Source organism: Microtus oregoni, unplaced genomic scaffold (assembly GCF_018167655.1).
Source record: "Microtus oregoni isolate MIOR12 unplaced genomic scaffold, Mior012 000005F_ref0000423, whole genome shotgun sequence".
NCBI lineage: Eukaryota > Metazoa > Chordata > Mammalia > Rodentia > Cricetidae > Microtus > Microtus oregoni.
Window position 1 is genome coordinate 1,621,966 of NW_024543064.1, and position 26,616 is coordinate 1,648,581.

At 57.9% G+C, this 26,616-nt stretch overlaps 1 protein-coding gene across 6 annotated transcripts in view; it reads left to right on the forward strand.

Annotated features, from left to right (window-relative positions):
* LOC121448185 (1-phosphatidylinositol 4,5-bisphosphate phosphodiesterase eta-2-like) overlaps positions 1 to 25,057 on the forward strand; it is a 68,822-nt gene extending 43,765 nt beyond the window's left edge. For 3 of the 6 annotated variants that reach the window (XM_041651984.1, XM_041651986.1, XM_041651985.1), the window contains exons 4-22: positions 137 to 266; positions 3,372 to 3,542; positions 5,108 to 5,201; positions 7,587 to 7,790; positions 8,033 to 8,153; positions 9,390 to 9,561; positions 10,161 to 10,268; positions 11,830 to 11,988; positions 15,631 to 15,729; positions 16,044 to 16,126; positions 17,187 to 17,284; positions 17,388 to 17,570; positions 17,757 to 17,864; positions 18,381 to 18,505; positions 18,584 to 18,668; positions 18,861 to 19,007; positions 19,106 to 19,185; positions 21,198 to 21,495; positions 23,146 to 25,057. In XM_041651984.1, the coding sequence (XP_041507918.1) occupies positions 137 to 266; positions 3,372 to 3,542; positions 5,108 to 5,201; positions 7,587 to 7,790; positions 8,033 to 8,153; positions 9,390 to 9,561; positions 10,161 to 10,268; positions 11,830 to 11,988; positions 15,631 to 15,729; positions 16,044 to 16,126; positions 17,187 to 17,284; positions 17,388 to 17,570; positions 17,757 to 17,864; positions 18,381 to 18,505; positions 18,584 to 18,668; positions 18,861 to 19,007; positions 19,106 to 19,185; positions 21,198 to 21,495; positions 23,146 to 24,440 (3,760 nt within the window). In that variant the 3' untranslated portion in view covers positions 24,441 to 25,057. Of the gene's footprint in view, positions 1 to 136; positions 267 to 3,371; positions 3,543 to 5,107; positions 5,202 to 7,586; positions 7,791 to 8,032; positions 8,154 to 9,389; positions 9,562 to 10,160; positions 10,269 to 11,829; positions 11,989 to 15,630; positions 15,730 to 16,043; positions 16,127 to 17,186; positions 17,285 to 17,387; positions 17,571 to 17,756; positions 17,865 to 18,380; positions 18,506 to 18,583; positions 18,669 to 18,860; positions 19,008 to 19,105; positions 19,186 to 21,197; positions 22,000 to 22,705; positions 22,792 to 23,145 lie in introns of all 6 variants that reach the window. The other 3 variants (XM_041651987.1, XM_041651989.1, XM_041651988.1) reach the window with 2 other exon arrangements.
* The last annotated feature ends 1,559 nt before the right edge of the window (positions 25,058 to 26,616 follow it).

Genomic DNA, 26,616 nt, shown 5'->3' on the forward strand with positions numbered 1-26,616 from the left:
GACTCCATTGTCCAGCTGGGTGGGAAGGGAAGACCAGAAGGGGTGCTTGGGCTGGGGACTCTTGCCGCCTAAGCTGGAGGGCGGAACAAGTAAGGCCAGGCCCGTGGACTGTGTTGGCCCCTAACTCAGCCCCAAAGTGGCTGAAGCAGACGTTTGACGAGGCTGACAAGAACGGGGACGGCAGCCTGAGCATCGGTGAGGTTCTGCAGCTGCTCCACAAACTCAACGTGAACCTGCCCCGGCAGAGGGTGAAACAGATGTTCAGGGTGAGTGCCGAGTGTCCAGGCTTGAGGCCGCTGTGAGAGGTCCTCCCACGGTGGGCGGTCTGTGCCTGGTGCTGCTCTGCTGACTGTGGGCAGGGCACTGAGCACTGTGCATAGGCTGTAGCTAGGGAGACCACGCGCTTAGAGGAGGCACCCAAATGCAGCTACACTCCATTTGTTGGTCTCCTATGGTCCCCAGCCTTAAAGACACATGGTCCAGCAAAGAGCTGAACTGGTAAGCAGCAGCTCTCGGTAACCACCCTGATGTTAGGAGCTATGAAAATGCATCCCTCAGACACGCACAGCCTTTATTGTCTGTAATTAGTTCTGTCTTTTGGGAACCTCCATGGGAGAGAAACTCTTACGTTGGCAAGTCCTGGTTTGGGGCAGGAATGGGCTGAGCCAGCAAACTCAGATCTTTGACCTGGTTTTCTTGATGCAGCCTGGAAAGGGGTTTCTGTGAGCACGGATGCCAGACCTGTCCCTAATGTGCACACATGTGCGGGCACACACGCACACACAAACACATGCACGCACACACACATGCGCGCACACACACGGACATACACACACATGCACACACAAACACATGCACGCACACACACATGCGCGCACACACACGGACATACACACACATGCGCACACACACATGCACACACACACATGCGCGCGCACACACACATACACACATATGCGTGCACACACACGCACACACACACGCACACACAAACACATGCACGCACACACACATGCACGCACACACACGTACATACACACACATGCGCGCACACACACGGACATACACACATATGCGTGCACACACACACACACACACACACACACACACACGCTCTTGACCTGACAGCTCCGCTGTGTCTGGCCCTCAAAGGTTCCTGCGTGTGCACTCATGCTAGACGGGCGGTCATGCTCAGCTGCAGTAATGACAGCAACTATCGGGGTCTCTGTGTGAATGACGGGCAGCTAGCAGGACACTCTCGACTGCCCACTGAGGACCGTGGGAGTGTCTGCTGCCCCTCTGAAGGCCCCTGTTGGGTCAGTCAGCTGAGCAGCGGGGCCTAGCAGACAGCTTGTATCTGATGGGAGCACTTCCCATTCTCTACTGCCTGCACTGAGCCGTTCTTAACCCTTCCAGGACAGCCCTGGGCTCAGGGTGAGGATGCACTAAGGACCAGGCAACACCTAGAACAGGATTCAGGGCTCAGAGCGCCCTGAGAGGAAAGAGGGGGGAAAACACTCTGGGTAGGTTGTGTGCTATTGGAGAGTTTAAGCTCCAGGCCTTGGTTGGAGCTACTCCATGTAAATCACTCCGGAGTCTGCTTCCCAGCCCATTGTGAGAGGTCAGGCCTCTGGGTGCTGATTAGTTCCCGGGGTCTGTCTGGGTGATCTCAGACCTACCTCCTCCAAATTGCCTATAGGAAGGAAGCCTTGGACAGAGACGAAAGACCATGAGCAGAGAGGCAAACAGCTGGGGTGTGTGGGTGGGATGGAAAGGAAGCTGTGGGGTTCTTGCCCCCGAGACATGGGCCTTGTACATCAGCTCACACAGCTCAGACTCAGTAGCCTTTATCATCTGCGGTGGTCAGCCAGCCACAGAGATCCCAAACCTCCCTACTCACGCAGGGTCCCGTTAGGCCAAGCACCTCATGGTAGCCTCCGCAGGCACTTGGAACCCCAGGATGGGAATGATGCCCTCCGCAAGGCTCAGGTCACTCTGATAATCAGTGTTAGGATGGTCTGGATCTGTTTAGTCAGAGCAGAGGCCTGTGAAGTGGATACAATGCTGTGACATAATTTCATTAAGTCTAAAATAAGATGGGAATGAGGGCCAGTGCACTGGTCCTCAGCTTTAATGGCCCAAGAGTATCTTTGGGCTAACCAGGGCTCAACCCAGAAGAGGCTTGGCAAAAGGTTCCTTTCCATGCTGCCAGGGCTCCACTTGGGTTAAACAGTCAGTATCAGACTGGGTTCCTCCCATCTTTCCTAGGGAACCCTCTTCAGTCCATGAATGGCCAGGGGAAAAGAAGCCCAAATGTGCAGAGCCTCCATGAGGCCCTACAACTGTGGTGTGGCAGATTTGGTGATGCCGTTTGCCATGCCACACCGGACATATCTAGAACTCCTACAGAGGCCCGAGGAGTCAGCCAGTGTCGGCGGACAGCTGCTGACTGGCATCTGTTTACCCAGATCTGGGATGACGAGTCACAGGATAGAACCTGACTTCAGGGCCCATGGTCAGTGGAGGACAAGAACTGAACCTTGGACAAGCTATGGCTGGGATCCTGGCAACTCTGTGGTGGTTCTGAACCATTCGGGCCACCCCAGTCCTGTACTGGGCACTGTCCCCGGCACTGAGCCGTGGTCCCCTTGGGGTAAACTCCCTACAGGAAGTGTTTACCCACAGGTCCTCGCAGAGCTAAAGCCCAGTCTTTAGAACTCAAGCAGCCTCTTCTTGGGCCAATCCTGAGCCCCTGAGGACACTGTTAAGTCCACTTCAATCCCTGGCGTCCTTATTTTCTGAATCTTCCCCTGGCCTGGGCCCGGGGTATGCACTGCCTCAAACGTCAGCATCCTAGGGATTGGCACCCTTGGCAGATGCTTCTTATGGCTATGACAGATGGGAAGAAGTCGTGCTTCCTTGGGCCTCCAGTGGAATGGTTCCTGGGGGTATCTTGTGAGCCCCCCCCTCTTTCTTTCAACAAAAGGAAGACAGTGACCAAAAGCACTTCTCTACTATTGATACCTGAGCCAGGACACTGCTGGGTCCTCCGTCAGAGGGCGGATGGCCAACTGTAGCTGCAGGGGTAGGCACAGAGCCCAGAGTGGAAGACACTCCGGTGAAAGCCTTCAGCTCACAAGGCAGGGTGTTGGTGTCCACAGCTTGGGTGACAGTGGGGTTTGGTTACAGGTTGGCCTTGCACTGCACGGCGGAGGAGCGGGGAGGCACCCATCTGTGCTCTTTCTGGTGGGAGGAGGGAAAGGGAGCCATTGGAGGGGTGCCCTGGGTAGCGGCAGAGGAAGGGAAGCTGGGCTGGGGACCGGGAGTAGGAAGTTGCAGCTCGGGTGGTGATCTGAAGTTGGGTGTTGCAGGAGGCGGACACAGACGACCATCAGGGGACTCTAGGTTTTGAAGAGTTCTGCGCCTTCTACAAGATGATGTCCACTCGCCGAGACCTCTATCTGCTCATGCTGGCCTACAGCAACCATAAGGACCATTTGGACGCCTCCGACCTGCAGCGCTTTCTGGAGGTGGAGCAGAAGGTGAGGCCTGGCCGAAGCTGTGTAGTTGGTGGGCGTGGCTGGTGGGCGTGGTCGGTGGGTGTGACCGGCGGGTGCGGCCGGAGGGTGTGGCTTCAACTTCAGCCTTAGTTTCTGCCATCACGTGTTCAGAGATTCATAGCCGAACAGGACTGAGCCTTTGATATTGCCAGACAAGTGAAGAAGCTTACAGTTTTTTTCACAGACGAGGGGTCCCCTGGTCAGCTCCATTCTGGCATTGGGTCTCCACCGAAGCCTCCAGAGGGTCACACCTGCCCTCGGCGTTTCATGGGCCGGGTTCCCTTCGAGAACCACCCTTCTCTGTGCCTGTCTAGGTTCCCTTCGAGAACCACCCTTCTCTGTGCCTGTCTACACACGTGTCCTCCCTGACTTCAGATGTGGCCTCCTGCAACTACCTGTCCCTTCACCAAACATATAAATACCCTAGGACTGTTTACCTTGGCCCCAGGAAGTCAGTCCACCAACAGGGAAGCAACAGAAAAGTCAGGTGCCCCTAAGCTCTGCCCTGCTGCCTAGACCATTCACTTCCACAGCCTCAGAGCCCGCCCCTCCCACCTTAGAACTGGGCACGGATGAGGAGATGGCAGGGACACGGAGGCCAAGAGTACAGAGAGCATTTCCATGGAAAGTACAGTAGCTTGTGGCTCCCTCTGGTGGCACCTTGAGGTCAAGGGTCTTCCTGGATCTTTTCTCAGGAGGAGGGCTTGCCTTGGGGCGTAGGTACCGGCTGGGACTTGCTCAAGGTTCTCCGTTTTGCACAATTTCATGCCCAGAGCCCCCCTTACAGTGACTGACCATGTCTGACCACAGCAAGGAGGGGACTAGGTAGGTGAACAGCAGCTGTGAGCTTGGGGTTTGAGGTTTGGTTCCTGTCTCTGCCCAGGATTGCCCCCTCCCCACCACCATGGCCTACTTCACTTCACAAGGTTGCCCCAAACCCAACTGTCTTCATTTCTTTCCTGTAGCTGTGATAAAACACCATGACAAAAGTAACTTAAGGGAAAAGGGTTTATTTGGCTTACAATTCCAAGTTGTAGTCCACAGTGGCAGGGAAGTAAGTCCGAGTCAGCAGCTTGAGCAAACAGGGCTGCACGGTTTCCACAGTGAGTGCACATGTCTGTGTGCCCAGCCTGCATTCTCTGTATTACACAGTCCAGGGCTCCTTTCCCAGCCGATGGTCCCACCCACAATTCAGATGGGTCTCCCACGGCAATTAACATGAAGACAGTCTCCTCTAAAGCTGTCCCACAGCCTATCTAGACAAGACATCTCACGGAGACTTCTTTTCCTGGTGACAGTTCACCCTTTGGAGTACCACCCCGCCTTCAGGCTTTCCCCTCCTAATGTCATGGCTGGATCCCACCCTATGGCAGCCATATTTTCCCCCCTCAACCAGAGAGTAACCCCAAATCCATGTGACCTGTAGTCCGCTGGCTGCCGAGTTCCAGAGAAAGGGCAAGAAATGGTGATGGCGGCAGGAGGAAGGGGGAGCTGCCTGGAGGTGGCCCATGCTGTGACTAAACAGCCCTGCCTCTACTCTGGCCTAGATGAACGGTGTGACCCTTGAGAGCTGTCAGAATATCATCGAGCAATTTGAGCCTTGCCCGGAAAATAAGAGCAAGGGGGTCCTGGGCATTGACGGTGAGTGGGGGGTGCCGGGCGTGGATGGTGAGGGGGGGTGCCGGGCATTGACGGTGAGTGGGGGGTGCCGGGCGTGGATGGTGAGTGGGGGGTGCCGGGCGTGGATGGTGAGTGGGGGGTGCCGGGCATGGATAGTGAGTGGGGGTTGCCGAGCATGGATGGTGAGTGGGGGGTGCCGGGCATTGACGGTGAGTGGGGGGTGCCGGGCATTGACGGTGAGTGGGGGGTGCCGGGCATTGACGGTGAGTGGGGGGTGCCGGGCGTTGACGGTGAGTGGGGGGTGCCGGGCGTTGACGGTGAGTGGGGGGTGCCGGGCGTTGACGGTGAGTGGGGGGTGCCGGGCGTTGACGGTGAGTGGGGGGTGCCGGGCATGGATGGTGAGTGGGGGGTGCCGGGCGTTCACGGTGAGTGGGGGGTGCCGGGAGTTGATGGTGAGTGGGGGGTGCTGGGCATTGACGGTGAGTGGGGGGTGCCGGGCATGGATAGTGAGTGGGGGGTGCTGGGCGTGGATGGTGAGTGGGGGGGTGCCGGGCGTTGATGGTGAGTGGGGGGTGCTGGGCGTAGATGGTGAGTGGGGGGTGCCGGGCATTGACGGTGAGTGGGGAGTGCCGGGCGTGGATGGTGAGTGGGGGGTGCTGGGCATTGACGGTGAGTGGGGGGTGCTGGGCGTGGATGGTGAGTGGGGGGGTGCCGGGCGTTGATGGTGAGTGGGGGGTGCCGGGCGTAGATGGTGAGTGGGGGGTGCCGGGCATTGACGGTGAGTGGGGAGTGCCGGGTGTTGATGGGGAGTGGGGGGTGCCGGGCATTGACGGTGAGTGGGGGGTGCTGGGCATGGATGGGGAGTGAGGGTGCTGGGCGTTGATGGTGAGTGGGGGGTGCTGGGCGTTGGCGGTGAGTGGGGGGTGCCGGGCGTGGATGGTGAGTGGGGGGTGCCGAGCATGGATGGTGAGTGGGGGTGCTGGGCGTTGATGGTGAGTGGGGGGTGCTGGGCGTTGGCGGTGAGTGGGGGGTGCCGGGAGTTGATGGTGAGTGGGGGGTCCTGGGCATTGACGGTGAGTGGGGGGTGCCGGGCGTGGATGGTGAGTGGAGGGTGCCGGGCGTGGATGGTGAGTGGGGGGTGCCGGGCATTGACGGTGAGTGGGGGGTGCCGGGCGTTGACGGTGAGTGGGGGGTGCCGGGCGTTGACGGTGAGTGGGGGGTGCCGGGCGTGGACGGTGAGTGGGGGGTGCCGGGCGTTGATGGTGAGTGGGGGGTGCCGGGCGTGGACGGTGAGTGGGGGGTGCCGGGCGTGGACGGTGAGTGGGGGGTGCCGGGCGTTGACGGTGAGTGGGGGGTGCCGGGCGTTGACGGTGAGTGGGGGGTGCCGGGCGTTGACGGTGAGTGGGGGGTGCCGGGCGTGGACGGTGAGTGGGGGGTGCCGGGCGTTGACGGTGAGTGGGGGGTGCCGGGCGTGGATGGTGAGTGGGGGGTGCCGGGCGTGGATGGTGAGTGGGGGGTGCCGGGCGTGGATGGTGAGTGGGGGGTGCCGGGCATTGACGTGAGTGGGGGGTGCTGGGCGTGGATGGTGAGTGGGGGGTGCTGGGCATTGATGGTGAGTGGGGGGTGCCGGGCATTGATGGTGAGTGGGGGGTGCCGGGTATTGACGGTGAGTGGGGGGTGCCGGGCATTGACGGGGAGTGGGGGGTGCCGGGCATTGACGGTGAGTGGGGGGTGCTGGGCGTGGATGGTGAGTGGGGGGTGCCAGGCGTGGATGGTGAGTGGGGGGTGCCGGGCATGGATAGTGAGTGGGGGGTGCCGAGCATGGATGGTGAGTGGGGGGTGCCGGGCGTGGATGGTGAGTGGGGGTGCTGGGTGTTGATGGGGAGTTGGGGTGCTGGGCATGGATGGTGAGTGGGGGTGCTGGGCATGGATGGGGAGTGGGGGTGCTGGGCATTGACGGTGAGTGGGGGGTGCTGGGCGTGGACGGTGAGTGGGGGTGCTGGGCGTGGATGGTGAGTGGGGGGTGCTGGGCATGGATGGTGAGTGGGGGGTGCCGGGCGTTGATGGGGAGTGGGGGTGCTGGGCGTTGACGGTGAGTGGGGGGTGCCGGGCATTGATGGTGAGTGGGGGGTGCTGGGCGTTGATGGTGAGTGGGGGGTGCTGGGCATTGACGGTGAGTGGGGGTGCTGGGCGTGGACGGTGAGTGGGAGGTGCCGGGCGTTGATGGGGAGTGGGGGGTGCTGGAAATTGGTGGTGAATGGGGGGTGCTGGGAATTGGTGGTGAGTTAGCTGTTCTGGGGGATGATGGGAAACTCTTGGGGCAGCTGCACACCTGTGGGGCAGGTGGTTCCGAGTTGAGCCCAGTGACAGAGCTACACTGTGCCACACTCCTGTGCTCCACTGCAGGCTTCACCAACTACACCAGGAGCCCCGCGGGTGACATCTTCAACCCCGAGCACCACGGAGTGCACCAAGACATGACACAGCCCCTGAGCCACTACTTCATCACCTCATCCCACAACACCTACCTCGTGGGGGACCAGCTCATGTCCCAGTCTCGGGTAGATATGTATGCCTGGGTCCTGCAGGCCGGCTGCCGCTGTGTGGAGGGTAAGCGCTCCTGGACTCTGCGTCCTCCAGCACGGAGGACCAGTCTTGGCTGCAGATGGCACCTCCTTCGGAAAATGGGCTGGACTTGAGGAGCCATGGGGGCCTCTGGCAGGGTTCCTTCTCTTATCACTTAGAGAGCAGACCCCCGCCCCCCACACACCATGGTTGGAGTCCAGAGACCCAGCCTTCCTAGGCTCACACAGCCAAGCCCCTTGGGCTAACCAGGCTCTGCTTGCCCACAGTGGACTGCTGGGACGGGCCTGATGGGGAGCCTATCGTGCACCATGGCTACACTCTGACCTCCAAGATCCTTTTCAAAGATGTCATCGAAACCATCAACAAATATGCCTTCATCAAGAACGAGTGAGTGGCCAGGGCTTCTGGGGGCCAGCTCCTGTGGCAGGCAGGGGGAGGGCAACCAGGGTCTGGGTCTCTTTCCTTCTGCGTTTTCCTGTGGGCTGTGACTGTAACATCCAACTGGCAGGTTTTGTTTAGAGATTATTCTCTGAGGAGAGTGGCGGGGGGGGGGGGGGAAAGGATGACTGTGTGCATAGCCTATCCACACACACTTAGTGGCATCTCTGACCTCAGCCACCCATAGACATGATGATCTGAGTACTAATTACCCCCAGGAAACCACTCTGTGTCCAGACTCCATTTGCTGTCACTCAACTGTGGCCGTAGATGCTGCCGAGAAAAAAAAATCCAATTTGCTGGCTGGAAATAGAAGACATTACCTTGTCTAAACAAGACTCTGAAGCAGGGGTGGGGCTGGTGAGATGGGGAACCAGGTGGATTCAGGGAACAGAAGCAGTTTTGGGGGGAGGTATCAGTAAGGCTCTCGGGATCGTGGCCGAGGAGGGTGCTACAGCTCAGGAGCAGCTGGGATGCACAGACGTCCTGTGACCGACTGGGGGCTGTTTCTGTGAGCCGGCATCATATTCCCCTCAAGGCCCCTGCTCTGTCTGTCCTTTCCACATCATGCAATTACCTACTTCTTGTTCTGGGCCCCTAAGGTTTCTAAACAGGTCATGATTGCCTTTTGGTAAAATCAAAGTCAGATGTGTATACATACAGTTAAAAATAAACAAACCGCACAAGCAAAGCAGAGCATTTAAAAAAGCTCCACCTCACACGCTTCGTTCTGCACCAAGCAGGCAGCAACTCTTGTGCTTGGTGGTACACGCCAGGCTTAGGTTCCTTCCTGGGACCCCTGTCAGGACTGGAGGGCCATCCGCTGTCTAGCTCACCAAGGTTGTGTTTTTCACAGTTTATTCATTATTCTCCATTATTTAATAATGCCATATTCAAACCATGACTTTTTCAGACACCCTACTTTCCGGGAGTTTATGGTTGCCTTTGTTTTTTTTTTTTTCTCACGCTTTCTTTACTCATCCCCCCAAATTTCTCAGTTTCTTTCCTACCTGTTTATTTACTTTTCAGAGTTCTTGGTGGGTCACCTCTTAGAGCAGATGGCAGATCTTTTACCTAACTATTCCATCATTCTAAGGTATAGGTGGCCTGTTTGCCTACAGACGTAGGGCCTAGTTGTGCTCCAGGGTCCTGGCCTCTTCCCACCCTCTTGTCTTGGTACCACAGGTACCCAGTGATCCTGTCCATTGAGAATCACTGTAGTGTGGTTCAGCAGAAGAAGATGGCCCAGTATCTGACCGACATCCTTGGGGACAAGTTGGACCTGTCTTCAGTGAGCAGTGAGGATGCCACTATGCTTCCTTCTCCACAGATGCTCAAGGGCAAGATCCTGGTGAAGGTGACTTTGCTGGGGCCACCACTGTGATGGCCTGGGGCCAAGCTGGAGAACTGCAGTACCTATAGACAGATTTGGGGGCCACTCACTCTTGGGATAACCATGTCATCTTGAGAATTACAGTATCTATAGACAGATTGTGGGGCACTCGCTCTTGGGATAACTATACCATCTTGGGAATTACAGTATCTATAGATAGATTTGGGGGCACTCATTCTTGGGATGACTATACCATCTTGGGAATTAAAGTATCTATAGACAGATTTGGGGGCCACTCACCCTTGGGATGCCCATATCATCTTGGGAATTAAAGTAGGTATAGACAGATTTGGGGGAGCACTCACTCTTGGGATGACCATATTATCTTGGGGATTACAGTATCTATAGACAGATTTGTGGGGCCACTCACTTTCAGGATGACTATATGATCTTGAGCCACTTCCCTTATACGCCCACTGCCACAACAGCAACCGGCCTGGTTGTCCAACCCCAACCCACTTGCTGGCCTGAGACTCCAAGAAGGAGCTTGAAGAAGGCCCCCTCCCTAGTGAAGTTTCTCCTCGTGGGTACCAGCTACTGGTTTCCTGTACCCCTTTCCCCAGGGGAAGAAGCTCCCTCCAAACATCAGCGAGGATGCAGAAGAGGGTGAAGTATCTGACGAAGACAGTGCCGATGAGATAGAGGACGATTGCAAGCTCCTCAACGGGGATGTGAGTGGGGGCCAGACGCTCTGATGGAGATCCTAAGGGTGGGGAGCCCATGGTCCAAGGGGATGAGCCAGACGCTCTGATGGGGGTCCTAAGGGTGGGGAGCCCATGGTCCAATGGGATGTGCCAGATGCTCTGATGAGGGTCCTATGGGTGGGGAGCCCGCAGTCCCCCAAGGGATGAGCCAGACGCTGATGGGGGTCCTAAGAGTGGGGAGCCCATGGTCCAAGGGGATGAGCCATACACTGATGGAGGTCCTAAGGGTGGGGAGCCCATGGTCCAAGAGGATGAGCCAGATGCCGATGGGGGTTCTAAGGGTGGGGAGCCCGCAGTCCCCCAGGGGATGAGCCAGACGCCAATGGGGGTCCTAAGGGTGGGAAGCCTGTGGTCCCCCAGAGCAGACTCTTGGCCTGGTTGACAGGAAGAGTGACAGCTGGGAGGGATGGCCGTAAGGTTAATGCCCATGTGGTGTGCAAAGCTGCCTAGCTTCTGAGGTTGTTCTATGCTAGGGTCTGTTTGCCGCCTGCTTGGCCCTCTGATAAGAGACATGAGTCTCCTGTCCAACCCGCAGGCCAGCCACACAGCTACCGCTGCCCCACTCTGGTGTCCATTGCTAGGCTGGCTCTTAGATTTTGTCTCTGGTGCTGACCTAGTCCTCTTGGCCGTCCAGTGATTGGAGGCACCACTGAGCAGGGGTCGGGGTGCACTTTGGGTTCCACCTCAGCTGCCTGGTCAGTCCATGCCCAGTTACCCCAGGCCCAGCTCCAGTGCTGAGACCTCCTGTATGGTGGAGACCTCCTGTGTGACAGGCCCCTCTAGCGATCACCTCCACTTCAGCTTGTCTGGACCAGGGCTGGGGGCTGTGGAGGGGGCCTGAGCGGTCTACAGGAGCCTTTGCTGTTGGGGTTGGGGGTTGGGGAGCTGAGTGGAGGCAGGCTCTGTAGCTGACATCTCTCCTCTGAGCATTGCTCATCCACTGCTCTCAGCAAAGACTTTATTTCCCCCCGAGGAGTCGTCAGATGAGAAAATAATTGTGCAGGAGGCTTCCGGGCCAGAGTTGGCTAATTGTTTTAGAAAACCCTGAGACAGCAGATTCTTCCTATTTTGGGTGTGCCTGCACATGTCTCTGGCTGGCTCAGGATGGTGGCAGAACTTATGACTGTGACATCCTTAATAGCCACTCCATCCTGAGCACCCAGGGAGTCCTGAAGTCCCAGACCGAAGTCTTCCCTCAAGCGCTACAAATACATCGGTGTCTCACTGGGCTTATCTTGTCAGAGAGCGCACCCAGCCAGGGTTTGCGGTTTCTCCAAAGTCTGTCCTGGCCCTACTGTCCACTTGACATGTATGGTGGCCAGTGTGTGGGTCCCATCCTCCTCCACTGGGACCCCCCAGGCAGGACCACATGTGTCTGGGTTTTAGTGCTATCCATAGCTGTCCAGGGAAAATCACAGTCTCTGCACTGAGACTCACAGGGGATGTACAGGGACTATTGATGGTTGCCCCCTCTGCTGCTCACTGGAGTGGGGACAGATGCCAACGGGCTGACCTCTGGCTGCGGCAGGCCTCCACCAATCGGAAGCGTGTGGAAAACATTGCCAAGAAGAAGCTGGATTCTCTAATCAAGGAGTCCAAGATCCGCGACTGCGAAGACCCCAATGACTTCACTGTCTCTACGCTGTCCCCATCTGGAAAGCTCGGGCATAAAGCAGAGGCCAAAAAGGTGAGACCTGTGTTGCTGACACACGCTCCTCCAACAGCCAGTCTGCCGGCTGAGTGAGGGCCCCAGAATATGTGGTAGTAAATGTATATACACACACAGGTGCTAGTATGCAAGGTATATCTATAAAGCTATCCATATACACACCTGTGAGTACACCTGCACCTGTGCTCATGCTGGTACACATACATATACCTGCATCTAAACACACATACGCACAATGCTTGTGCATATATACCTGCATGCCCGCCTACAGACACATACACCTCTGCATATACACTTGCATGCACACATGTACATATGCATGCTTGTGTGCTCATATTGCACAAGACTCATACATCTGCACATACCTACACACATATCTATACACACTCCTCGGCACATGTCTGGACAACACTCACACATGTTCACATACCTGCATACCTTCCTGTACACACTCATGTATTTGTATGTAGTCCCGTGGGGACCTATGACTTCTCTCAGAGAGGCTTTGAGCACTGCCTACCTTGGTGAGGGTTTCGTGGGTGACAGAAGGGTGGACATCAGGACCTCAGGGCCCAGCCAGTCCTGGGAACTGCCCACTACCTGAAGCAACTCACAGATATGTGGGGAAGTACAGAGAGAATAGCCTTCAGAGACTGTCCTGGCAGGTGTGGTGGGGTGGAGGCCAGAGCCAGACAGGCTGGGCCAGACGGTGCAGTCAGTCGGTGCACCTCTGGAGGGTGGCAGCAAGCCAGGCTTGAAGGACAGGTACACTGGATAGTGGCCTGAGTAAAAGATTCATATAGCAGCTGGCAGGTTGGGCAGCTGGCCTCACGGCTCAGCAGGGCGTCTGCAGGGTGAGAGATGGCTGGAATAGCTCCCATTGCCTGGGAGCCTTCCCTCCCCTCCCCTTCCCATCCTGTGGCACTGGCTCACTCTTCGCTGCTTCCAAGGCTCTTGGGAGGGCCGGAAGGGGGCCTGTCCCTGATGAACAAGGTCTTCTGCTGCTGTGTTTTTAGAGGTGTGTTTGTTTCCACCCACAACACTGGAGGGCTTAGCATAGCTGGTATGATAGCCCCGTGCAGGTGGCTCACACAGGTTGCATGCATGAAGCCTTCTTTTTATTTTTAGCTCCCAGATATTTGGGCAGGAGAGGCTAGCCTGCCTGATGCTTTGCCCAGCGTTTGCTAGCAGAGGCTGAATGGAGGTGGGGCCCTGTAACGGGTCCAACCCTAGTGAGGTCTACAGGAGTTCTGCTTTTCTTGGCCAACAAGAGGGAACCTGGGTACAGGAGCACAACTTGGCCCCTACTGTGTCTTTTGGGAATAACTGTGCTCAGGGAAAGCTTCTTGGAAAAGGAGAGGAGGGGGAGGAGGGCAATTCCTTTATTTGAGATACCCAGGGTGGGGGAGAAGCTTGGACCCCCAGCCTGACAATTCACCAGGCTGTGACACAGGACAGACAGAAAGGGCATGCGTGATGAAGCTTGCTGAGCTCTAGGGGCTGAAGAACTGTGGCATAGGGTACTGACTAGCCAGGGAGCTTCTTGGCCTGCAGTCCAGATGGAGGGGTAGATATCTGTGCGCCTACCATGAGCCATTCTGGCCATTTTTTTTTTATTTTCTGGGCTAGGTGTCATTCTCTCTGCATATGAACCTTGAGGGCACGAGGCTCAGCTTAGGAGTTCTTGTGAGGCAGGAGGAGGGTTTGGGAGTAGCTTGTGACTACGAAGGCGGGGCAGAGGAGATCCCCTACTAGCAAGCAGTTAAGCATAACTCCAGAGGGTGCAGGAGAGTACCACTGGGGCCCTGTCCCTCAGGTTGGCCCCAGAAAAGGATTTCTTCTGCTGAGGGTGGAGCCTTAACTCCTGTCCTTGTCTGTGGAGATGACCCTGCCCCCTGCCCCGTTGCTGCCTGTACTACTTTGCCCTGAACATACCCCATGATCAGCTGCTCACAGCCCCCCAGGGAGGCCAGGTCAAGCTGCGTATGTGTGGTGCTTCTGGAATGGTGGTGGCTGTTAGCCTCGTCGTGTGAACTGTGGCTGGTGAGCGCACACCTGTGTGGTTAGTGCACACTTCTCCTAATGTGTGTGCATATTTTAGTCATTCAAGCATCATGACGGCAACAGTTTGAACAGTACTTAAAAAGCCCAGAAATGTGTTAGCCTCATGAGGTTCTCAACACGAATGCGGCTTCTAGGGCTTCTCCCACCGCATGTCTCCAAACTAAGAGGAAAATGGACTATCGTCATTGGGGGCTGATAGGCTGAAGAAAGGATTGCAGGGCACAGGTAAACCTGGTACCTCAGCTACTGGGATTCTGTCTCTGGCTCTGGACCTTGGCAGTCTAGTGGCTGGAAGGGCCTGGCTAACATGGGCCTCAGAAAGGGCCAGCCGCATCTGGTCCTGACCCTCCTGGAGGAGAGAGGAGGAATTCAAAGTGAAGGCAGCTGGCAGGAGCTCGAGGTCATCATCACGTCAGTAAGTTCAGCAACAGGGGGAGCTTGATGATGCCAAGGCGGAGCAGCTGAGGCAGAAGAGAGCACGGGGAAACATCAGCCGTTTCCTGAGACAGTGAGAGAGAACCCAGAGTTCTCTGTGGTCACAGAGACCACAGTTGCTCATGCCATAAAGACCATGACGTATACAGGGGTGTGTACATATGTGTACGGTGTATACAGGAGTCCACAATATGTGCAGAAGTCCACAGTGTGTGCAGGGGGCCAAGGTGTGTGTGCAGGGGTCCATAGTATGTGTGTGGGTCCATGCTGTGTTCAGGTATCCGTGGTGTGTGGAGATGTCTATAGTATATGACGAAGTGTCCATATACATGTATAGGTGTTGTAGCAGCGTAAACGAATGCAGACAGATTGTAAAAAAATATATATAGTTTTAATGTAGAAATAGACTTACAGAACCACCGTTCCTGCGGAGACCAGGAAAGCAGAAGAGACAGCTCGGAGCACGCTCGCCAAATTTATAGGCAGACATTAGCCTGAGGCGAACAGGGCACCTCCTGACTAGAACTCTCCTGAGTTCCCAGATGTCCGTGCAAGAGTTGTGGGGGCGTGAGTGAGAATAGCCATAGCGATCTTGGAGAAGCATGCGTACAGTACAGTTGTTCAGGGTGAACAAGCATTCAGGATTGGGTCCTGGGCCCCAAGGGCAGGGCCTGGGAGGACCACTGGGGTGTGTCTACCCTGTGCCCAGTGTGTAGGTAGTCCCACCCTGTACTTCCCAGCCTCATGTAGCTGGATCTTGGATTATTCACCTAAGTTGTGTAGAAATCGGCTGGGGCGTTGGGCTTCAGGGGTTTTCAGAAAAGAATTATGTAAGCAGAGGCCACTGAAGACTAATCCAGATGTGAACTGCACCTTATTATGCAGCCTCCATCTGTGATAAAGGAATCTGGAGCTGGTTACTTGGTTTAAACTATACGTCATTGAAGCTGGTGTGGGCAGATGAGTCAGTGCTGCTTCTGACCCAAGTCCAGCCCTTCAGGCATCTTCCTGGTAGCTGTGTTTGGCTCCCCCAAATCAGTGCCTTGCTCCCAGACCTGGTCAACTCTGCTTTCTCCAGAAAGGCCTTCTGGGGCCACCCGGGAGCCGCCCTGACCTCCCTGGATGGACAGAGATTGGGTTCAACTTCTGTTTGCCTCTCAGGGTCAGAGTAAGGTCGAGGAGGATGCGGAGTCAGGGGAGGACACTGGGACAAGCAGGAGGAACAGCCGTCTCCTCATGAGCAGCTTCTCCAGGCGCAAGGTGAGCGGAGATCCTGGGCTGGGGTGTCCCATCTGGGGCTCCTTTCGTCCCTGTACCGTTCGCTAGCTATGGTTGGGGTTAGTGTCCCAAGGTCAGGAGCTCTGACTACTGCCCTTCCTTGGCCCACGCTGGCCAATGTCTGGGATTCAGATATCCCATGACTGTCTGAGAGTCCCCCAGGGCCAGGGCACTGCAGATACCTCTGTGGGTCCAACGGGGTAGGAGCTCAGAAACCTGGGGGTGAATAGCCCCTGCCCTGCACGTCCTGGCTTGACCCATGGCTTCTCAAGTCCCGATTCTACCTCCTCGCACAGAAAAAAGGCAGCAAGATAAAGAAGGTGGCCAGCGTGGAAGAAGGGGATGAGATTCTGGACTCCCCGGGAAGCCAGAGCCGAGGGTCAGTGCCCGGCCCAGTGTGTGTGTGTCCCTGAGTGCTGGGCAGACACAGACAGAGGGCTGGTGTGGGATTCCATGCTCCATTTTCATTCTGAACACTTAAGTAACAAGAAAGTGAAGCTGCTGTCCAGGCAGCTACGGAAAGGGTTGTGAAACAGGCTCAGCCTAGTTAGGGTGGTGGGGGGGGGGGGTGGGGGGGCTGGTCCTAAGGTTCCACCATCTCCTGGGCACGGATACTACCTGACCCACCAGACTGCAGTTCCCACCTCTTCCTCTCAAGTCCTCCACCTGTACATTCCCTTCAGGGGCAATGTCTGTCTGTCTGTCTGTCTGTCTCTGTGCCTCCTACACCCCGTAAGAGTGCCAGTCTGTTTGTTTCCACTTGCTTCCCACAGCACCTTAGAGAGTTTTCGGGTCTCATACCTATTAGTCCAGCTCGGAGCTCATTTTCCCCAATTCCCCACAGTGGGCTCCCCTCCTCTTCAGCCCCTCTCCTTCTCCTTCCAGGCCCTGTTCTTTCTGTGTCACAACCAGCCTCTCCCCCACCGTTTTGTGTCTGCAGTCCCAGCTCTGCCATGGCACGCTGCTAAGACACCATCACTGGCCAATTTCCCTCCTGCCCAGAACCCTTCAGAAGCTCATATTCCTTACAGCACTCCTTGGCTGGGCAGGCATCCCCAGCCCTGATCTTGTACATGCTTAGGGCAGCCAGGGTCTTTGTCCCAAAGATCCCCTGAAGGCCTCGTGACAGTCCATACTCAGCAGACACACATTCCCACAGCCTCATCACTGATGGGGGTGACTCCTGTCCCCCCTTCCTGTGAATACCCGGGTGGTAGATACATAGAACAGAGGATACTGAGTGACCAGGACACTGGAAGGTTGGAGGGGGGTGTTTTCCTGCTGGGAGTGAAATGAACCTTAACTATCGTCTATAAGTCCCAGGTTGGCTGGGACATGTGAGCTGGGGGAGCCTGAGTGGAAGAGCCTGAAGGCTGGCTGGGACCGGATGGGAGGGGCATAGCCACAGGGTCCTGAGCAGCCCCACTACACCCTCATAGGACTGCCCGGCAGAAGAAGACCATGAAGCTGTCGCGAGCCCTCTCGGACCTAGTGAAATATACCAAGTCTGTGGGCACCCATGACGTGGAAACGGAGGGTGAGGGCCATGTGGAGGGTGGGGCCAGGCAGGTCAGCTGTGGGGTGCAGGCTGGGTGGGGTGCAGGCTGGGTGTGCTCACGCCTGGCTGGTCTGCGCCCCAGTGGCATCCAGCTGGCAGGTGTCGTCCTTCAGCGAGACCAAGGCCCACCAGATCTTGCAACAGAAGCCTGCCCAGTACCTGCGCTTCAACCAGCACCAGCTCTCACGCATATACCCCTCCTCCTACCGTGTCGACTCCAGCAATTACAACCCGCAACCCTTCTGGAATGCTGGCTGCCAGATGGGTGCGTGCAGGCCTAGGGTGCAGGGTGGGATGGTGAGAAGGGCCACTCCAAAGGCCTAGGGTGACGTGAGGAACACCCTGTCTGTCCCTGCACCGCTAGCATGTGTGCTGGGCTCCCGGTCCCAGAACTCACGCGGAACGGTGTGTGAGCATCACTGACCCACACAGCCTTCTCTCTTCCCTTCAGTTGCCCTGAACTACCAGTCCGAGGGGCGGATGCTGCAGCTGAACAGGGCCAAGTTCAGTGCCAACGGCGGCTGTGGCTACGTCCTCAAACCCCGGTGCATGCGCCAGGGTGAGGGGCTCAGGCTGGGGTGGGCTCCTGTGCGGCTACCCTGGAGACTGGGGCAGTGGGTGCACAGAAGAGGGGAGGGGAGGGCTGAGACTGAACTACCAGGACACTGGGAGGTTAGGGAGGGATAACTACCTTCTGGGGGTACTGTGAGCCCTAGCTATGTCAGGGGCCTGAGGGTGGGGATTTAGGGCCCTAGGCTCTGGGCTGCTTGAGATTCAGGACTTGTCTGGGGCCCTGGTGTGCTCTAGGAGATGGAGGCTCAGGACCAGTCCCTGGTGGGCATGCCAGGAGCCATCCATAGCATTCTCCCAGCATGCCTTGACACGAGCAGCCCGAGCAAGTCCCCACCTGCCCTGTGACCAGGGTCACCTGCCCCCACTATGATGCACCAGTCCCATTCCAGGCCAAAGCTTTCTGACATCCCCATGGGGCTGTTTCCCACCAGAGGCGCACACACTGATAGTTAGGGGTTTGTGCCATAATCCGGGTGTTTGGCTTACACCTGTGTCCTCTCAGGTGTCTTCAATCCTAACTCTGAGGACCCCCTGCCCGGGCAGCTCAAGAAGCAGCTGGCCCTGAGGATCATCAGCGGCCAGCAGCTGCCCAAGCCACGGGACTCAGTCCTGGGTGACCGTGGAGAGGTAGGGACAAGCCCGCATGGACACAGTGGGTGGTGGGAGGGCCCGGGACCCTGGTGCCACCACTCACCCTGTCCCCAGATCATCGACCCCTTTGTGGAGGTGGAGGTCATCGGGCTCCCCGTGGACTGCAGCAAGGAGCAGACACGAGTGGTGGACGACAATGGTGAGGAGGGCACCAGATGCCAGTGTGTGCCCACGGCTGCCACAGACCCCAGTGGGATATGAGGGCCTGACCCCAGAGGAAGCAGTCAGGGCCATCTGCTTGGGGCCCAGTATCCTGTCCACTCTGGGGCCCCTTAGGTGCCAGTCATTGGTCCAGCTTCCCACCTGCTGATTCTGTCCCCACGATCTCTAGGATTCAATCCCATGTGGGAGGAGACATTGGTGTTCACTGTGCACATGCCCGAGATTGCACTCGTACGCTTCCTTGTCTGGGACCATGACCCCATTGGACGTGACTTCATTGGCCAGAGGACTCTGGCCTTCAGCAGCATGATGCCAGGTAGGGAAGAGGCCCAGGCCTAAAGACCTTTGAGGAAAGCAAGAGTTGGCAGGGTAGGGAGGTGGGGACTTTGATGACTGGTGACCCTGTTGCTCCAGGATATCGCCACGTGTACCTAGAAGGGATGGAAGAAGCCTCCATCTTCGTACATGTGGCCGTCAGTGACATCAGTGGTAAGGTGAGTGTTGCCTCCGAGTCCTCTAGCCACAGGAAGAACAGTACCAGCCCCTTGCTCCCACCCAGTCCACTTCTGGGGCTAGGGCCTGGCATTCACCTCTCTGGGTCTCTTCCTCAGTCTTTGATGTGGGCTATTGGGAAGTGCTGACCCTGGATACCACCAGTGCTGCCTCTGCCTCCCAAGGGGTTTGGGGCATCCAAGTGTGCAAAGCATCCCTGTCCCGGGATGGACTTCCCTTGTGCCCACCCCCTTGCCCTCCTCTGTTGCCATTGCCAGTCTCCGTTTTCCTCAGTGCCCTCCTATGCCCGTACATCTGGGAGCACTGACTGCTTGGCTTCTCAGCAGAGACAGAAAACCATGACCTCTCCCGTGGCTTTCCTTGTCCCGAGTGTCCTATTCCTCTGCTTCCTAGTCCCTGAAAGGGATCTACCTGCATTTGCCCACTACCTGGGCCTTGGGCCCCCATCCCATGTGCCCTGCCCCAGGTGAGAGCAGGAACGGTTCTCAATCTGTGGAGTCCAACTGTCTGGGTTCTAAGTGGGGTCTGATACATCCTTAGGGTACAACTTGATGCAACTAACCCTTCAGGGCCTGTGACCACAGTAAGTGGGTCCCACTGGGCCCACCCCTGACTGCATCCATCTGTCCCGTGTCTGCCTGTCTCTGAGGGCCAAGGGCTGGGTAGGCCCTGCTCTGGCTGCCATGGCCACCTCACCTGCCTTCACTCTGTCTCTTTGGTCTTGCAGTCCCAAGCCTACTTTTAGAAGCTCAGCCTTGTTAGGAGTCTCAAAGGTACCCGGCGCCGCGGGACGGTGTAGCCCGCCGCCCCACCTGCATGCCAGGCCGCGCCCATTAGCATCCGTGATTCTTGGTAGCATTTTGGAGACTTGTCAGCTCATGTGACATGGATCATGACACGGTTCTGGGGTTCCCTGGGCCATCCTCAGCCAGAGAGTGGCATTTACGAGGCAGATCCAGGATTCAGCCAAGGCCAGGGGCCTGTCCTAACTTACTGTCCACCCTCTGCCCTCTCCCCTGCCACCGAAGCTCTCTCCAACACAGCCCTGCAGGTCCTTTCCTGCCCTTCCCTTCTGTCTGTCTGCCTAAGCCGTCAGTTCTCAGCCTGTCTAGCTCTCTCCTCAGTCTATGCCAGGGTCTTAGCTGGGGTGGGGGTTACCCAGTAGGTGCTCCAGCTCGAATCCTGGATCTCCTTCTAAATGGCTTTCCAACCATGTTCACCAAATTGCATTGGATTTGGGATCTTGAATCAGGAAGCTGATTCAAGTGCTGGCCATTTTATTGCCTCTGCAGAAGGGCCCCTGGCCACCAGGCCCCGGGCCGCTCCAACGCACGAGCACGGCCCATCTTGGGGGAACGGTGGGTGTTGTTGGTGGGATGTGTATGGCATGTGAGGACCCCTGTGGCCTCTGCCCTCTAAAGAGGTAGCTGCATATACTCTCCAGCAGTGACCTATGCAGAGGGGAATGCAGGGTGGGGCTGGGCACTGGTCAAATGCTGAGCCAGCCTGGAGGAAAGGCGGCCTGCTAGGAGGCAGAAGTACCTGGGAAGTAGGGAGGCAGAGCCCAAGGGAGATCAGGCCTTCCAGGCTGCTGCCACACAGGGCAGGGTGAGTGTGACCCACAGCGGCAACAGACCCCCACTTTTCTCTCTCCCCATAGCTGGGAGCCGCAGCTCTCAATTCCTCAAGGCTGGGACAAGGGGGTGGCCAGGGTGTAGGGATTGCGGTCTGCCCTTGAGATAACATGGGGACGGTTCTCGAGCCTCCCTCCCAAGTTTGGGAAAGGACACATTTGTAGTCTGAAGGATGACGTGGTGTTGTCCTTAGTAGAGCTGCCAGGAAACCCTGCTCCCTGTATGTGGCGCTCCAATGTGATCTTCTGGCAGTCCATGACACCCACAGGCTCAGAGCCTCTGGAGAGCCAGTTCTCCACTGCAGCCACACTTGGGATGGGTGGGCCAGGCACCGGTTATGTGGTCTCCTTCTCTTGCAGGTCAAGCAGACTCTGGGTCTAAAAGGTCTGTTTCTGCGCGGCCCAAAGCCAGGCTCACTGGACAGTCATGCTGCTGGACATCCCCCGCCCCGGCCCTCCGTTAGCCAGAGGCTCCTGCGGCGTACAGCCAGTGCCCCAACAAAGAGCCAGAAGCCAAGTCACAAGGGCTTCCCAGAGCTGGCCCTGGGCACACAGGACGCGGGCTCCGAGGGGGCAGCTGATGACGTGGCACCCCCTAGCCCCAACCCAGCTCTGGAGGCCCCTACTCAAGAGAAGTCAGGCAGCAGCAGTCCCCGAGGTAAGGCACCGGCGGGAGAAGCAACGGAAGAGAGAACCCCGGCACAAGTGCGGTCCCCGCATGTCCCTGAAGGCCCCGGACCTGCAGGGATGGCCGCCACATGCATGAAGTGTGTGGTGGGCTCCTGCGCCGGGATGGACATTGAGGGCCTACGAAGGGAGCAGCCGCCCAGCCCGGGGACTGCGGGCAGCCACACAGCCATCAGCCAGCAGCCCCGGGCCCGGGTGGATTCACTGGGGGGCCCTTGCTGCAGCCTGAGCCCTCGAGCCACCCTGGGGAGAAAGAGAGAGGCCCCCAAGGGTCCTAGGGCTCGGCGGCAGGGTCCAGGCAGTGGCTCTGTGTCCTTGGACTCCAGCAGCCCAGGCAGCCCGGGCAGCCCCAAGGTGGCCCCCTGCCAGCCAGAGGGTGCTCACAGGCAGCAGGGGCCACTGCAGGGAGAGATGAACGCCTTGTTCGTTCAAAAGCTGGAGGAGATCAGGAGTCATTCCCCCATGTTCTCCACGGGTAAGGCCCGCCATTCCTCCGCGTCCCATGTGCTGCACACCGCTGCACACCCGGCATGCCTAGGCAGCCCATGCCTGCTGTGTTCTTGTGGCTCTGCTTCACCTGCTCCATCAGCTTAACCTGCGGCCTGTCTGCCCCAGACCCCCCCCCCCCTCTGCCCTGCACTTTGGAGGGGTGGGGAAGAGGGCAGTGTGAGTCACCTTAGCTTTTCTGAGGGCTGCATGCTGAGGAACCTAGGGATGTCCGGCCAGACCTCAGTAAGGGCTTCCCTGGTGCCTTGCTGGCTGCCCCAGCTGGCCTGACAGGGTCTAAAAGGTTCCAGCTCCTAGCCCTGCCCACCCTCCAGGGCCAGAGTCAACGACGACTCTGTACTTCAGTCCCTTCGGGAAAGTCTGATGCCAGTTGGTGGTGGTACCAAAGGGTATCCCTTGGAGTCTCCTCCGAGACCAGGCTAGAAGGTGCTTAGAACACAGTGCTGAGAGAAGCTCCCAGGGGCCCGCACTGCCCAGATGGCACGGTGGTGCTTAGCATCTGTCTGACCACCCGCCGTCTGGGCTCAGTTCCTGGCCTGCCCCTTGTCAGCAGCAGTATGAGGGAACTGGACTGAGCTGGTCACCTGAGCCCTAGCCTGGCGGGAGGGGGCCTGCCTGCTTCCATTGCACTTCTGCTCCTGCCCAGCCTTATTGTCCGTCTGTCTGTCTGCCAGCCTACCCCACACTGACCGTGTTCTCCTTTCTGTCCCTGCTCCCTGTGCTGCTTCCATAGTTAGGGATTGAGACCCGCGAGTGCCAGGTAACAGGCCTGACCCCTGTGTGTCCCCATGCTGCCCCAGCCCAAGGAGGGCCAGGCCTGGCCTGCCTGCAGCCCTGTGTGGGGCCCAGGCACCTCTCCTCCAACTTTAGCAGGGAAGGGGGGGGTACTCTGAGTGCCATATTATAATGTATAAATGGAGATGCCCAGCTGCTGGGATATCCTGGGATGGGCTGGCCCCTAGGCTTGGCTCAACACTCATTGATGAGATCCATAATCTCTCTCTTTCTGTCCCCCTCCCTCCCTTCTTTCTCCTGTTCCGTTTCACTTCTGTCTCTAATCCCTCCTTGTCTCCATCCCTCTCCGCCTCGTCTCCTCCCGTCTCTTCTACTGCAGATACTCGCCTCTTCCCCCTGCAGCGGCCCATCTCCCCCCTGTGCAGCCTGGAACCCATTGCGGAGGAACCAGCCCTGGGCCCTGGCTCCCCACTACAGGCAGCTGTCCCCATAGGTCCTTCTCAGGAAGGGCCCCAGTGCCCTGTAGAACCAGGAGCCAAAGTGACCAGCCCCCAGCGGACAACTCTGGGAGCTTCTGGAACCCTGCAGCTCCGGACTGGGGGCAATAGGGACAATGAAGAGTCACTCCCCAAATCACACAATGGTGGGATCCCTAGTGGGCCACGTGAGGGGACCTCTGGCAGACAGACTGACAGCAAGAGCCGCTCCTGGGCCCTAGGCCACCCGCCAGTGGTTAGAAGGGCCAAGAGCGAGGGCCAGGTGCCCTTGGAGACTTCTCCCGTGCCGGCAGTGTACTCAGACGCTACGGGCACCGACAGGTTATGGCAGCGGCTGGAGCCCGGCAGTCACCGGGACAGTGTGTCCTCATCCTCCAGCATGTCATCCAACGACACTGTCATAGACCTCTCATTGCCCAGCCTGGGCCTCTGCCGCAGCCGAGAGAGCATCCCGGGGGGCTCCTTTGGACGCCTGACCCCACGGCCCTGCTTGGCCTCAGCTGCCCGTCCTGACCTGCCTCCTGTGACCAAGAGCAAATCGAATCCCAACCTGCGGGTTGCTGGTGGGCTGCTTCCCGTTCCTGATGAGCTGCAGCCCCGGCCTCTTGCTCCACGGCTGACCAGCCTCCACCCACGGCCATCCTGGCATCACCTTCCCTTGGTGGGCCTGCAGGACTGCCCAGCGTCTGCCAAGTCCAAGAGTCTGGGGGACCTGACAGCTGACGACTTTGTTCCCAGCTTTCAGGGCAGTGCCAGCAGCCTCAACTGTAGCCTGGGTGTGGGGCATCAGGAGCTGGAGCCAGGGTTGAGGCGAGACACCCTCACAGAGCAGCTACGCTGGCTCACTGGCTTCCAGCAAGCTGGGGATATCACATCACCCACCAGCTTGGGCCCAGTTGGGGATGGGCCTGGAGGGGGCCCTAGCTTCCTAAGACGGTCCTCCTCCCGCAGCCAGAGTCGTGTGCGTGCCATTGCCAGCCGGGCCCGCCAAGCTCAGGAGCGCCAGCAGCGGCTAAGAGGCCTGGACTCACGAGGTCCCCCGGAGGAGGAGCGGGGTACCCCCGAGGGCGCCTGTTCTGTAGGCCATGAAGGCTATGTGGATGTGCCAATGCCCACCAAAGGGGCCCCCGAGCAGGTGTGTGGTGCTGCTGAGGGCCGGCTGCTGCTCAGGCTCTGACCCTGCCTGACTCAAACTCGAGCCCTTCCCTGTGACTGCCTACAGGGGAGGCTGGCCTCAATTCACCCTTTGCTCAGGAAATGAAGCCACTGGGTCCCCAAAGTGTTGTGCCCCACCCGTTGTCTGTGGAGCACCCAGTAGCCTCCCCCTCAATCTTAGCTGTCCTCTTGTCTCTACCCTGGAAAGCAAGGTACAGCACCGCCCACCTGCCCTAGTGGGCAGTCTCCACACTTTAAGATATATATACATAGAAAGCTATTTAACTTTTTAGAACCCAAACTTCCACAAAATTAAAATGATTCTGAGCCCTCCCCCACTGTCCTACCTGGTGTCTGCCCCCGTGGTGTATGCCGTGTTGTTTGCCCCAGAATGCCTGTGACGCCGACAACTGCTAGGATGTTTGTCCTCGTGTGTCTGTCTGTCCCTGTGGTGTATGCCGCGTTGTGTGCCCCAGAATGCCTGTGACACCAACAACTGCTAGGATGTTTGTCCTTGTCCCCCACCCCACCGTGCATCTGGCTTGTTCTGAACAAAACACCCAGCAACTGCGTAAACCTGGGAACACAACTCCAATAAATGCATCAGGCCTGTTCTGCGTGGACTCACCTTGCACCCTTCCTTCTGGGCCACTCCCTGCGGCTGCAGCAGATCCGTCTAATAGGGCAGAGAGGGCAGTCTTCCAGGGTAGGCCTGGGTAACCCCCTCAAGGGGGCATGCTCAAGCTTCCGCTGTGGGTGCTGTAGGGCAAATGACTTTAGGCCCATCCGTCTCCTGGAGAGCTGCGGCGCTGCGGCCGAAGTGAGGCCTTCAAACTGGCTGTTGGTCAAGAGAGCTCCACCCAGCCCTGCCAGGAAGGCTACACCTCTGGGGACGACTACTCTGCCCTCACTCTCCTCCAGCCACGGCAGGGCCACGGGTGTGGTCTCGGGGAATGGAGCAGACTCCACTCTGGCTAAGAGACGGATGGAGGTGCAGACAGGGCCGTCTGTGGGATGACAACTATTTGGCCACAGGCTGGTCCCCTCCCCATAGTAAGCAGTTGAGGTGGGGACACAGGCAGGCCCCAGACAGTACTAACTTATGCTCAGAGCCCTGATCATCCTCTTCTGTCTCTTCCCTTCTGAGGGCCCAGCCAAGGCAGATTGGAGGCCCAAGGGCCCTGTAACCCAGCCTCATGCTGGGCCTGGAGTCACCCTAAGGTGGGCTAGGATTGAGGATCTTTCCAGTTTAGGCAGCGGGGCCTGACTGCCTGGAGTTCAAGGAAAGCAGGAAGTCTACCCTAGCAGGGAGGGCGTCCCCATCCAGGGACCAAGGAGCATACCCCAATTTGTGAATGGGGACTTCTGACATTAGATGCCTGGCTTGGGGCCTACTGGTACCTGGGCTGATGACTTGAGGCCCTGGGCTAGGCTGGCAGTTGGGGAAGCGGGCCCTGGACTCAGAACTCCAGGATGCTGCTTTTGTGGTGCCTGCTGCCCCCTGGTGGCTGTCTGTTGGAGAGCACTCATCTACAGGCACGGCATAATGGCCGGTACAGCCCAAGTCAACATCCGGGGAAGGTTGCAGAGACATCAGGTAGGGCCTGGAATGGCCTCCGAAAACCTCTGAGGGCAAGGAGAAGGAGTGGGGTAAGTCGAGAGGACCTGGATCTAGGCACAGGCCCAGAACTGAGAAGGCTGGATGCTGGTGGTCTTAGTGGAGAAGAGGCGGAAGGCAGAGCGGCCCCCACCATGAAAGGGACCCCTCAGCTGGTGATAAGCATCTGGCCGAGCCTCTCGGCTGCCATTTCTTTCCACCGGGGGGGGGGGGGGACGGGGGACACGGGGGACACGACCCAGCAGAGCTGGTGTTGGCCTCTTCAGTCTTTTCCACTGGAGCCCCAGGCTCCACCCCTGCAGCACAGCCCTGGGAACACCTGCGTGGCTCCACCACACAGCCTTAATGCATGGCTGTTTGTGGCCGCACACCCACCCCTTGGGTCAAGTCAATTAAGGAAGGAGCCCACGAGCCTTGGTACACCTGAGGCACCGCACAGTGTGGCACTCCCAGGTGCCGAGCCCTGGGGACTGAACTCAAAGCCACAACAGCAAACCCATATAGGATGCCGGGCTCTGCCCAGCTCCCTTCCAAGAACCCTTGAGGGTCCTTCATGTCAAAGCTTCCTCTCCAGCAGCTC